Below are 13,357 nucleotides of genomic sequence, written 5' to 3' on the forward strand. Positions count from 1 at the left end.
TTCAGGGAGGTCAAATGAGGATCACTTTAATTGCACAAGTGGTTGTGTCTCAAGTACATCAGAGATTCTCCTGTCCTGAGCTTACAAATAGCCACATACAGGTTTCTGCTCTTCAAAAACCGACCACCATTTACAATTAGCTACAGAATGTGAAATAATGTACACAGAGATTTTTACAACCGTCCATCTGAACATGATTCGAAAACGAGTATCTGAGTTGTTGACCAGCAGCTTGTAATGAAGCGTCCATCTGAGAGATTGCATGTGTTTATGTAGAACGGAATTGAAAAAATGCTGAAAACATTCAGGTTTTCAATGGCCGACTCGATGGTACAATCAATTGTTTGTTCCTTTCTGATTACATAAGCCTTTTTTTGTGTGCGCCAGTGGCAGTGTGACGCACTAGCTCACAAATGAAACGTCCCTATGCAAAATAACTAGTCTGACCACAATAACACAGAGAGATTTTCCTCTTCATTCACATTTTATCAAACGACAAAAAGAGCGGATGAACAATCGTATGGCATACATAAATAGCTCAAAAGTAAAAGCGTGAAGGAAGCGTCATCTCTAAGCAATCACAAAGTCAACATGAAGTAAACATGTCGTAAATGAGCACAACTGCTGAAGTACAGGTGTAGTTTGGCTTTTGTTTCTGTTCTCCTGTGGGAAAGATTGGGTTTATGTAATCTAATACCTGACAGATGCTCGGGTAATTCGATTCACCTTCCGCTGGCGCTGTCAGAAAAATCAGATCATAACACCAGCAGCTGACCAAACAAAAGCAATTCATCTGATTAAACCTGAAAAGATCCCACAACTGCAGCGCTGTGTTTCAGATAAGAACGTGCGAGGTACAGGAAACCTTTGGCATCTGCGTGGCGATAATGCGAGACAATAGAATTTCAAATGAGAGGGGTAATGAATGACATTTAAAGCGTTCACCTGTACTTAAACAAAATGACCGTCTTTGTGCTTTATTACCTTTGGAAGCGTAAATGTACTTTCCAGAAGCGAGGAAGTGTCCAGTTGTGTTTTCAGGGAAGTCAAACGTTTTAAAAGCAAAAACTCTCCTCAAAGTCTTTCTCTACAAAAACAAAAAAAGCACTTTACAATAAAATGTACAAAAAATATAACACTGTTTTTTTAATCAAGTCTTCGTAACAGAACAGGTTGACCTGTACCAATAGAATTGTGCAAACACATTATTTAGCTACTAACTGTAAAACAAGGTGGTTTTTATACTGGCAAGACGTACCCTTTGGTTGTTGAATGCAATAGCGTACTGCACACTGCCAGTAACTCCTGATTCCTGTGGGTTATTTCAAGCTCATTTTTGTGGGGGAATCTCATGAAAGCATGCCACATTTTACTGCCCGAACTGCATAAAGAAACTGAATTCTGCATGACCATTATCATTAGGGCCCAATCCATATTCTATTTTTGTACCCCTTCCCCTTGGCTCTTGAAACAGAGTGTGAAGGGAAGGGCTTCAAAGTTTACCCCTAAGAAATGGGACACCACTACACCTGCACACGTCATCATATGTCATAGGGAGCTCGTACTACATATGACATTGATGATGGCGACTGCTGTAGTTATTAAAGTTGTGTTATGTTTTTGGTGTTTATTATGTTAGGAAATCACCGAAGGCAACGATACCATGTTATTATATCGATATAATGTGGCAAAAAGATGTAACTGTACTGTGCATTTACACCGTGATCATATTCATTAATGTAAATACACGAAAACAACATTAAGATTATAGCAGACACTGTAAAAAGCTCATTCCCAGCCAATAGACTTTTCTGACAGAGTATTTAAGTGTCATCGAGTGACAGAATGTTGCTGGACTACTATACAGGAGTTATTATTAGGGATTATAGATGGGTTTTTATGTTAGCTGTTTTTATTTTAGCAGTTTTTTTCAAAGCATGACAGTAAAACACAAACGCAGTTATGAATGTATTAACACATATGCCTGTTTGTTGTAGAAAAATTTAATAATGACAAAAATACTAATTTGTGCATCTCCTGACGTCCGTGTGCAGCCATGCTGTCGTTATAGATATTCTGGGAAATGTTCGTACTCCTTGGTTTATAGTGTGGTCCTGAAAAATCTCTGTTTTAAGGGATTTCTAACCCTTCCCCTTAGCCCTACGCCTTCAAGATAAAGAGAATTGGGACACCCCGACCCCTTCACGTGAATGCGCAAAACTTGCATGATTAATCGCAATGCAATCTGAAATTTGGCAATTTGCTAATCACAAGATGCTGCGATTTGAAATATATATGTATTTAATTTCTCCTGCCCAGAGCAAAAGCGTGACTGCCATCTGTGTGTGACAGTCTTACTAGCCAATTGAGTGAGGACACATTCATTCTGCCCAATCAAAATTGCGCAACCGCACTAAATGGAACACCCACAATAATAAAAACAAGTGGGATGATGGTGTTTACCGCTTCAGAAGTATTAACAGACGAATTCATATCAAAGAAAAAACACACGTCAGTAATATGGAATATTGTGGTTTAAAAAAGCACCACAGATGCGTATAGGTATATGAGGAGTGTCTTGCTAAAAAATCAACTGATAGTATTGCTAGTCACACTCGATCTAGTAAAGTTTATTTATAAACTAATTTCGAGAGGATCATATGTTTATGATTGCTTACAGCTGGTCCTGCATTATTCAATTTATGATTTACCAATTAGACGATTGAAATACCCTAATGTCCATATAACAGCCATCTTCGTTATGAAGAATCCTCCTTTCCACCCCTACTCCTCCTCCTTTCCTAGATGGGTGGCATGGTGGCCCAGCGGTTAGCACTGTTGCCTCACAGCAAGAACGTCACTGGTTCTAGTTCTTACCAAGCCAGCTGTGCATTTCTGTGCGGGGTTACAAGTCTCCCCACACGCTTATGTGGGTTGCCCTGGGGTTCCCGGTTTCCTCCCACCATCCAAAAACATGCAACTTGAGTTAATTGACTAATCCAAATGCTCCTAGTAAGTAGTTATCTCTTAAGAGCAATCACTATCTGTTCATTAGCTACGACAGCAGGGGAGTTCTGGAGATCTACCTGAGCTCAAACTCCCCTCTCGCCCTGCAAACAGGATGGGAGCCCCGGGTTCGAGGAGCTCATGAGCTCAGGGGTCTCTCCCAGGACAGCATGACAAACAAGCTTTATAATCAATCATCAGCTAAGTGTGAACTTTTGAAGTAAATGTTGGCGTAAGATTATATGTTTTCATTTTCTGTTTTTAACTACCACTCACTGCAGTAAGGAGCAACGATAGATATTATTGAGCCGAATCTTGATTATAAAATTAAATCGCAATCACAAAATCTGTAGTAAAATCGCAGTTAGATATTTTCCCCAAATCGCACAGCCCTATTAGGGGTAGAATTGGGATTGGGCCTAAATGTCCATAACAAATGGCGTAAAATAAAAAAATACATATGCAAAAAAATAAAATTCCTGCATTTACTTCCTAAGGAAATATAGATTCTGTTCTTTGTAAAAAAAATTCTGTGAAATGCTCTTGACAAGTTTCATGAGATTCTCCCATGCAACCTTGCATAGTTCCCCCAAAGACAAAAAAAAGCCTGCAAAGCAAAGCGCAAGCGATAATAAAATCCTGCTTTAAAAGCATCTCTCGCGGTGCAGGCAACTTGTAGGCAAATTTCTGAAAATTGAAACATACAAGCGTTCATTCAGAGACTTTGCAGAGTTTAAAATGCAGTTTGCATGTGCCCTTTTGAAAATACTCTAAGGCAGCTTTTGATTTCCAAAGATACCAACATTTTTTTTCGGAAATACCACTTAGGTGTAAAGACTTTGAGCTACACGACCCATATTTCCCTACAGTAGATTGTCTGTTCTGCCTCTTAGGTTTGAAAAGATAGCTTGCCAGTGTCACTCTCGTTTTACAGCATTCTCCATATAGTGCAAATGTTTAATTATTATTCATCCTTTCCTTTACTGCATGGAGCCTCGTCTTTAATGGCAGCTGTTTCTTCAACACTGGCACCAGACGTCATCTGTGTTCATGTTCAATGGCTTTGTTCACTATTAAGAGCCCATGTGACGAGTGCTCTTTCCGTGAGCCTTTCCGCCAATCCGCCTTTGGCTGATTGCATCTTATTATGAGCTTGGATTGTGTTAACAGTAGAGCAAGTGTGCTGGGAGTTATTATTATTATTACTACATACAAAAATGACCCATGGAGTAAAACAGACCTGGCCAGATCTAAACTAAGCTCCTCCAGTGTATTATGAAAACATTCACATTGCGAAAGACTGGTGATGACAACCGCCATCTGCTGTTTCTCACCCTGAAGCTTTTACAGTCCCCCGTTGACACCACTGTGAAAACCGATATAGCGCAACAGTTTGTGTTTGCGTAAAAACCCACCGGCCCTTGGATTTCTGTTGATATAAGGGAGTGGAAGAAACTAGATTTGCCCTTGAACAATTCGTACATACAGGTAAAGCTCATGGTGTTCGTTGATTCCAGCAATGCTAAAGCAGGAAGAGTGCATTGAAAGATGACCTCACATCATGCTTTTTCGGTGGTTGGCTTGTTGAGGGCTGTTCAGTTTGCCGTTCTGTGTTGGACTGATTGTGGCAGAAGAGTCAAGCTGCTTGTATAAAGCTCGGAGTTCTTTCACTTCCTCCAAGACGTCCCGAGCCTGACCCCATGTAGATGCGGCCTCTTCTAGGAGCCGCTCGGCCTCTTTCCGCTTGCCCTCAGGACTGGAGCTCTTCCCAGCCGGAGAGCCCTTTCCTTTGCCCTGCGCCCGCACCTCGGTCAGCAGCTCCTGAGTTCTCTCCAGCTTCAGTGTGATGAGGTCCTGGAGCTGGCTGATGGGCTGCACGGGTGCAGACGTGGAGCAGTGAGGAAGAGCTCGTGCCTCGCAGTGCGTTAGAATCTCGTCCATGGAGGCACAGCGGTTCTTCTCAGATGTTGTTGGTTTTTTGCGGAGCTGTGGCGTCCGGTGGTTCTCCGACCAGTCGAAGGCGCTTTCGCTTTTCCGCGGCAGGCTTTGGGACTTTCCTGCAATCTCGTTGGAGCATGACAGCTTGGAGGTGTCCGTGTTGGAGGGTTGGGAATCTGGGGAACGCTGAGATGAGGCTTTATCCACAGTATCCTCACCAGAGGCCTGACCCTGTTCTGCTGGGACGTCCTCCTCCTGGATGAGGTCCAGCGTCAACATGCCGTCTGAGTTTGTGGTAGAAGCCTGAAAAGGTTGATGAGAATTAAGACAGGGGTCTTTTGGAAGGTTTAATGTAGAAATCAAACCTACTAGTGTGATATGGTAAGCTTAAAAATTAGAGATGCATGATATGAAAGATTTAAACCCACACCAATAACTGATAATTAAGACCAATTCCAATATAAATACAGTTAATCACTAAGTACAATGTTCATATAATGTACTGTTTGTGCACCCATACAAATATAAACTGATATTTTAGCACCTCTGGCTAAACTATAGTGAACCTCAGTCCTCACTACTTGAAGATATTTTAAAGATTTTTGTACTGACTTATTATTAGATATAAATGGGACCAGGGACTATGGACTGCAAATTAGTCTTCGGTTAAAAGTCTAAATGTGGAGCACTGGCTACTTGAAATTGTAGCAATGTTATACTGCATTGACCATGTTAATTAAACTAGCTAGCTCTCTGCAACTCTCACATGGTCGCCAACTGAAGCTAAGCAAGGCTGCACTCGATCAGTTCCTGGATGGGAGACCACATGGAAAAGCTAGGTTGCTGTTGGAAGAGGCCAGCAGGGGGAGCTGAACCTGTGGTCTGTGTGGGCTCTAACGCCCCGGTATATTGATGGGGACTCTACTGCTCAGTGAGTACAGTCTTTCGGATGAGACGTTAAACTGAGGTCATGGCTTTCTGTGGTCGTTAAAAATCCCAAGAATTTATTATTATTATTTAAAACTGATTTTATTCACTAAATAAACAATAAGAAATATGAATTATTATGACTCCAGAAAAAATATTTTTTAGGAAACACTGTTAAAATTTTCAGAAACATTATTTTAAATGAATGGGAGGGCAAAATAAATTGATTTCAACTGTAGGCCTGTCTGTTAAAGTTTACAGGTGCAACAATGTACCATGTACTTGAATGTTAGAAATGTTATCCTACACCAGTACAAATTGTCAAGTAAATTAACAAGGAAGATTATTTTGAGTTTAACTTATTTAATTATCTTGTTTATGAAGACTGCAGAGTAATGCATGAAATAAATGACTTTGAATTATTTTTTTTAAGTATTTTGTGATATACAAGTTAAAATGTGCTCCCAAAAGTATGTGGCCCTTTCCCGCCCCCCACAGTTTAGTAGCAAGCGAATGTTATTTCATATTGCAAATCTTAAATTCATGCTAACCAACAAATGATCAAAGGAAGTAAATTAACGTATTTCAAATATACAATATATGAATTGATGTTTACTTGAAACTTAAATTATATTTTTCTATTAAAATAATTTTTTTAAAGATTTTGTCAAATAAAAGATTTTTCTAGGGTCATCCACCATAATTTTGTGGCTAAAAAGGTATCGGTTCAGGGATCATTTTAAAAGTATCGATTTAGCACCGGTATCGAAAAAAACCCAAACGATACCCAGCCCTACTCTTCAGATTCCACCAAGACAGTGGTGGAAAAAAAACAATAAAATCTGCTATGACAGCAAGCTATTTTAGAGGTAATATTTGAGCATATCAACTCATGTACACTGTTATATTTATTTTTTATAGGAAGCTTTTTGGTTTTGAATATAAAGAAGGATTTGTTTTATTTGCTGCTAAGCAGAAACCCCAGAAGTATAGCTCTATCACTGTTTAAAGTAAAAGAAAAAAAACAAGATCACACTTTTATGTTAGTTTTAATACATTACAAAATTAAAATCAGATAAATCCTCTGTCTTTTTTCTTTTTTTGCTGTATCATAAACACACCGAACCGTGACACCACTGTGTCGTATCGAACTGAACCATGATTTTTGTGAACCGTTACACCCCTAATAATTACTAATACTACTATTTAGAAATAACTACTAAAACTAATATTAGAATTAGGCATATAAACTCAGTCACATACTTGTCAAATGCGTAAATAAAATGTATTGACATTTATCAACTTAGAAAAAATGTAAGTAGTAATAGTCTCAAAAAAGTGCCTCCTTAAAATTATGTATGGCGTATTTGAGATCTGTCATAAATGATTTAGTTTAACAACGTAGCCTCTGCTTTTTCACAATCAATTCTCTTTCTCTTTTCATTCAAAACTTTTACAAGTCCAAGCTGAAGATAGCAATGGCACTGTTTTTCGCTGAAAAGAAACATGTTCAGGCCGATGGAGACTTGCTTACAGATTATGACAAAAGCAGTCAATTGCACTGGAAATCTGGATAATTCCTGGATGGGTCAGACTGATTTGTTGATCTTTCCAGCAAGTGCACTTTAACAAATATTGTTATTGGGTTTTATTTATTTATTTATTTTTAGAAGAAATAAAAATGATGTAACTTTTACTCATATTGCCCGATAATTTTTCTGACTGATAAATGTCATGCATCCCTATTAAAAACGAAACCCTTAGAAACCTAAATTGTCTTCAAAGTGAAGTATGAAAGAATGAGAGTATTTTCTAGGACTCTTTTGAATGTATTATTTCAGTCCTTTCCCATTTCCCAACAAGCCTTTCACATGTAATGAGTTGACATCCAGAGCAAATGGACTGCTTACCACGGCCATGAGGTGCCCGCGGGTGGGCAGACGGCGAGTGTGGGGTATTTTAGCTCTGTCACGCGTCGGATGGGCCAACAAGCTGTCCTCTTCCACCGTCACCTAAAGGGGTCGAACAAAGAGAGCTGCAATGAAGCCCAACTGAACAACTCGGTCACATGGAAACTATTAACAGCTACATGTTTCACACCAGCCTACAGGAGCAGGAGTGCTATATCGATTGGCCAATCAATGAGTCTGTGTATTATTTGTTTATTATGAACATGCAAGCAGATCTACGCAAAGATGGCTGTACAAGCTAGAGGAAATAATCTGAGAATTTGTTACGGCGGAAAAATAATATGATTCATCATATGTGTGAGCAGAGACTGTTGTTTACTAGAAAGCTTAAACTGTAATGCTTGTTTGCTGGCCAGAAGTGTATGGCTAAGCTTACAATGTTTTCCAAGGGTTTATGGGCTAAGGGAGGGCTGCTACACAAAGCGTTTGTTTATGTAAGTCCTCTGGTTCTGCTCCCACCTCTCCATGTGCGAATACATCTACACTACCTGACAAAACTCTTGTCGCCTATCCAAGTTTTAGGAACAACAAATAATAACTTGACTTTTAGTTGCTCATTTGGTATCAGAAGTGGCTTATATGAAAGTCAAAGGCCTCTAGATCACGCTTATTTTGCCAAAATAAATGATCATGCCTTGATTTTTAATGATTTAATTAGGACAGTAGGGTCTGACTTTGTGAAGACAAAAGTCTTGTCACTAAACAGAAATGATGTAAATTACAGAATATAAAGTCATGGTGCAGTGGAAAAAGAGTTAATATTGTGTATGACTCCCATGAGCTTGGAGGACTGCATCCATACATCTCTGCAATGACTCAAATCACTGATTAATAAAGTCATCTGGAATGGCAAAGAAAGCTTTCTCGCAGGACTCTCTGAGTTTATCAAGATTCTTTGAATTCATATTCAATGCCTCCTCCTTCATTTTACCCCAGACATGCTCTATAATGTTCATGTCTGGTGACTGGGCTGGCCAAACCTGAAGCACCTTGACCTTCCTTGATGTAACTTTGATGTGGAGGCTGAAGTTTGAGAAGGTGCGCTATCCTGCTGAAGAATTTGCTCTCTCCTGTGGTTTGTAATGTAATGAGCAGCACAAATGTCTTGATACCTCAGGCTGTTGAAGTTGCTATCCACTCTGCAGTTCTCTCGCACGCCCCCATACTGAATGAACCCCAAACCATGATTTTTCCTTCACCAAACTTTACTGATTTCTGTTAGAATCTTAGGTCCATGTAGGTTCCAATAGGTCTTGTGCAGTTTTTGTGATGATTGGGATGCAGTTCAACAGATGATTCATTGGAAAAATCAACCTTCTGCCACTTTTCTTAATGATCAACTAAAAGTCAAGTAATTTTTTGTTGCTTCTAGAATTCAGCTTTTTTAGAACTAGGATCGCCGACAAGACTTTAGGTATGTATGTCAGATAGTGTACAACATGAAACTATAAGGATGCTAAAGACTTCAACCTCATGTGCCAGTCACGTGTGAGCCACTTCAGGCCAGATTCATTTGCATAACTATTAGTAGCAGGCTACCGTACAGCTCGGGAATCTACGTGGAGCGCACAATGTAAATCAATAAAAATCACAACAGAAAAAAAACACTCTGATTGAAATGGACTAATGCGTATATACCTTTAAAAACTGTCTTGGTGTGTCTGAGAAGCAGATAATAGGCATTTCGTAACACTCAAATAGATGAAAAAGGTTTGTCTGTAACTGACAGGGTATCAACGAGCTGCCACAAGTAAACAGTTGCAAAGATGATTTGTAGCGCAACCACGTACAATTGATTGCTGATTAGTTTATATATGATACACTAAATCAATAGAGATCAATAGGAATCAGGCACCCTTGCCCTAAATACCCAGAATATATTGCACTGTTGCGACACATTCCGATTCTCTATTAGACTCACCACCTTAAACCTCACTCTCATCTGGGTCATGGCACCAATGTAACCCACTGGTTCAACTTTCGCCCCTTCAAAGTTTGATTCAAACCAGTACCTCATGTATAAAACGTGGGCGCACTAACACGGTTGCTAGTGCACTTTTGAAAAATATAGTATATATTTGTGTATCATGTTGCTTGTAGCTGGAGAATACATATTCCCTAAGTCTGGTTACTAAACCTGCCTACACATTTCTCACACTTTAAACATGCAGCAGAGCTTGGCACTGAATAAGCAGTGCTCTGACATGGTATTTGCAAAAACCAAACCAGCCTGATCACAAAAAGAATTGGATGATCTTAATTTTTTTTTATTATTATTATTGTATATATATTTTTTTAAAAGCTAAAATTGATCAGACTTTTAATTTATGTGTTTGCACTTTTTTTAGCACACTTGCCCATCTTACAGACATATGCGAGTCAGTGGCTGATCACCTTGCACATCCTATGGTTTCAATTCTGCAACCCTTCAGAATAGTCTGCACATGCGTGTTGACATTACATATAAAACATAAATCATTGTCAAATGCAATCGAAAGCTTGTCAACTGGAGTCGCATTAACTTTGGCTTAGTGTAAGAGCCATAATTTGATTTAATACAATTTATTAATAGTGCTCAAATACATGTAGAGTTGTTGATGTTGATATGTTTAGTTGTACATCCGCTGATTCCACCCCTACTCCTGTTTGTGATGGTTTGCTCTGCCTTTATTAGACTGTTTTAAGTTATATTACGAGATGCAAAGAAAGAAAGAAGCAGCAGTTTTTTTACCGGGGTTTATTGATATACAACATGAGAATTTAGTAAACACCTTCAATTGGAAGGAAACCTGAGTAAATTTATTGCCTGACTGGTTTCCTGAAATTTCTGACAGTAACCCTTAGCAAAATTTAAATGTGAAATCCAGTCGTTCCAACAGAAACAGATACATCTCAGTACCTTTGACAGTGGACCCAAATCTTGCCTCTTTGTGTGATTTTTCTTCATTGAATGAAAAGAAACTGGGATCACCTCGGTAGTTTTGTGCTTGAGTGGCTCCAAGTGGTGTTTACTATAACTTCAGCAGCTCCAGACACGTGAACAAAAGTGTCAGTCTAATTGGTGGAGAAGTTTTTGATGCAGTGTGTTAAAACAAAAAAAAAATCGAATGAACGAAAAAACAGAACGAAACGGAACAAAAAAAATGAGAGCAGCGCCTTTTAAAAATGCTGATTTTTCACCTGCCGTTTTGTTCATTGGTATGTATGGTCACATTAGTGCCCTTTTTTTAGTCACGAGGCGTTAACTGTCATCGAAAAACGCAAGCAAAAAGAAAAAAAATTCTTTCTTCTCTTGAACAGTAACCAAGACATTTTAAAGAAAGCTGAAAACCTTTAACTACCGACTCCAATAGTAGCAAAAATAAATACTATGTAAGTCAATTGTTACAGGTTTCCAACATTCTTCAAAATGTCTTCTTTTGTATTGAACAGAAGAAAGAAACTCAAACAGGTCTGGAACAAGTAATGGGTAAGGCCCAATTGACATGCCAGTCACATGTAACTCAATTCTTATATTTTGCTCATATGTGACAGATCGGATCTGTTCTATGACATTGTGTAAACACGAAAAAAATGCATGCATTCGGATATTCAGAGATCGATTTCAGGCCTTCTTCATATGTGGAAATAAATCAGATGTGTGACAATGCGTCTGTCATGTAAACAGGCAGATCAGATTTATTGAGGCATTCTGTTTTGTACGTCACTTGCGACAATGTGGTACTTCTCCACGGTTTAATGACGTTGAAGGAAAAGCGTGTTGAGATGCAGATGCGGTAAACATCAACAACAGAGAAAACACGAAAGAGGAAAGTGGTCAGTCGCCACAATTTGCTTCCACAAGACCTGAGATCTCTCTCTTACCCACAAATTCCTCTGTATGGTAGAGGACACCATATATAAACCATACGCGCAAGCCTCCGCCTTAAAATCATTTTAAAGTTGGGTGATCTTCGCATATTTCGCAGAGCTAAAAGCAAGACAATTTCTTCTCCAATCGTGGCTCGTGTGGTGCAGATGCTAGAATCCGCCTTTACGCATGCGCGACATCATAAATTGTATGGCAAGTGCATGAATCAGATATGGGTCACAATTAAAAGAACGTGTAAACTGACAGGCAAAAAAAATCAGATATACTGTAGGCAACAACTCGAAATTGGGTATCAAGACCTGACAGTGTAAATGGGGCCTAAATTATAACAGCTTTTTCCGTTTTAGGTGAACTATCCCTTTAAATTTAACATTCCTTTGTCACATTCCTTTACCACATAGTTATTTATGCCATTTTCAACTGTGTATTGTAAAATGATGTACTTCACAAGGTTTACTTAAACATTTTTGACCATTGTTAGTCCCCATAATCTATTTTACTTGTATACCAAACTAGGTCTGAGGAAGATCTGTTGGGCTGCTGTGGTGTGCTGATTCATTCCATTTCAAGTGGTATGAGAAAACATGCCTGTCTGTTTAACTCCGCTAGCTGTAGGGGTTGAAGCACACCACAATCACATGTGAACAGGAAAGCACACAGTTTCTCAGATATATTTAAATTAATCTCTAGTGTACATTGAGTGTGCTTTCTCATATTTAGCCTGCCTCAACCGTTCCTGTGTATGTTTTCGGTCGCAGGCTGGATTCCCACAACATGTGCGGTGTTAAACTGGAGGAAGCTGACAGCATGGACGGTTCTACCAGATTAAATGTTGTTCGTTAGCTGAAGGTGAAGGTGAAGCTAGGCTCAGATCTAACTGCTTTAACGCTGAAAGTCGTGACTGCCATCTATTTTTGGTGGAGTGATTCATTTTCTCCCACTGTGTGCCGAGTGTGATTATAGACCCGCTTTTAAATCGAGCAAATCCTTGCGCAAACAAACTGAGAAGATCAGGGAAGGAAGAGAGGTTGGGCGATTACAAGATTCTCCAAGGATCTGTAAATGACAGTCTGGATTCTGATCATTATATATATATATTTTAAAGTACATTTATTTTAAAGAAAATGTTGTGCTGCTAAGGAGTTGTGGGTGGTTGCTTGAAAATTGCTATGCAGTTACAAAAGTGTTCAGAGCTTCTTTTTGTTCATGTTGGTTGCTGTGTGTGGTTGCAAGGTAAATGCACACTGGGTCAAGTTTAAATTAAAACAAATAAATACCCACAACCACCATGCTAATTCGAGCATCATTATGCAGTTACACAGGTGCTCAGGCTGTTTATGGTTGCTGTATGGTGTTTTGGATGGTTACTAGGTGAATACTCAAAGAACAGGAAGGTCTAGTGGAAAAAAAGCCTTTAAATGTTATAAATAAATAATTCATTCGTTCATTAATTTTCTTGTCGGCTTAGTCCCTTTATTAATCCGTGGTCGCCACAGCGGAATGCACCACCAACTTATCCAGCAAGTTTATACGCAAACACAGAGAGAACATGCAAACTCCACACAGAAACGCCAACTGAGCCGAGGCTCGAACCAGCGACCTTCTTGCTGTCAGGCAACAGTACTACTTACTGCGCCACTGCTTC

General features: G+C 39.2%; 1 protein-coding gene across 1 annotated transcript in view; it reads right to left on the reverse strand.

Annotated features, from left to right (window-relative positions):
- Nucleotides 1-13,357, reverse strand: part of plekho1b (pleckstrin homology domain containing, family O member 1b) — a 52,595-nt gene continuing 39,238 nt past the window's right edge. The window contains exons 5-6 of the mRNA NM_001326535.1: nucleotides 7,782-7,883; nucleotides 1-5,247 (exon numbers count right to left, since the gene is read on the reverse strand). Of these exons, the coding sequence (NP_001313464.1) occupies nucleotides 4,561-5,247; nucleotides 7,782-7,883 (789 nt within the window). The 3' untranslated portion in view covers nucleotides 1-4,560. The remainder of the gene's footprint in view (nucleotides 5,248-7,781; nucleotides 7,884-13,357) is intronic.

Source organism: Danio rerio, chromosome 16 (genome assembly GCF_049306965.1).
Source record: "Danio rerio strain Tuebingen ecotype United States chromosome 16, GRCz12tu, whole genome shotgun sequence".
Taxonomy (NCBI): domain Eukaryota; kingdom Metazoa; phylum Chordata; class Actinopteri; order Cypriniformes; family Danionidae; genus Danio; species Danio rerio.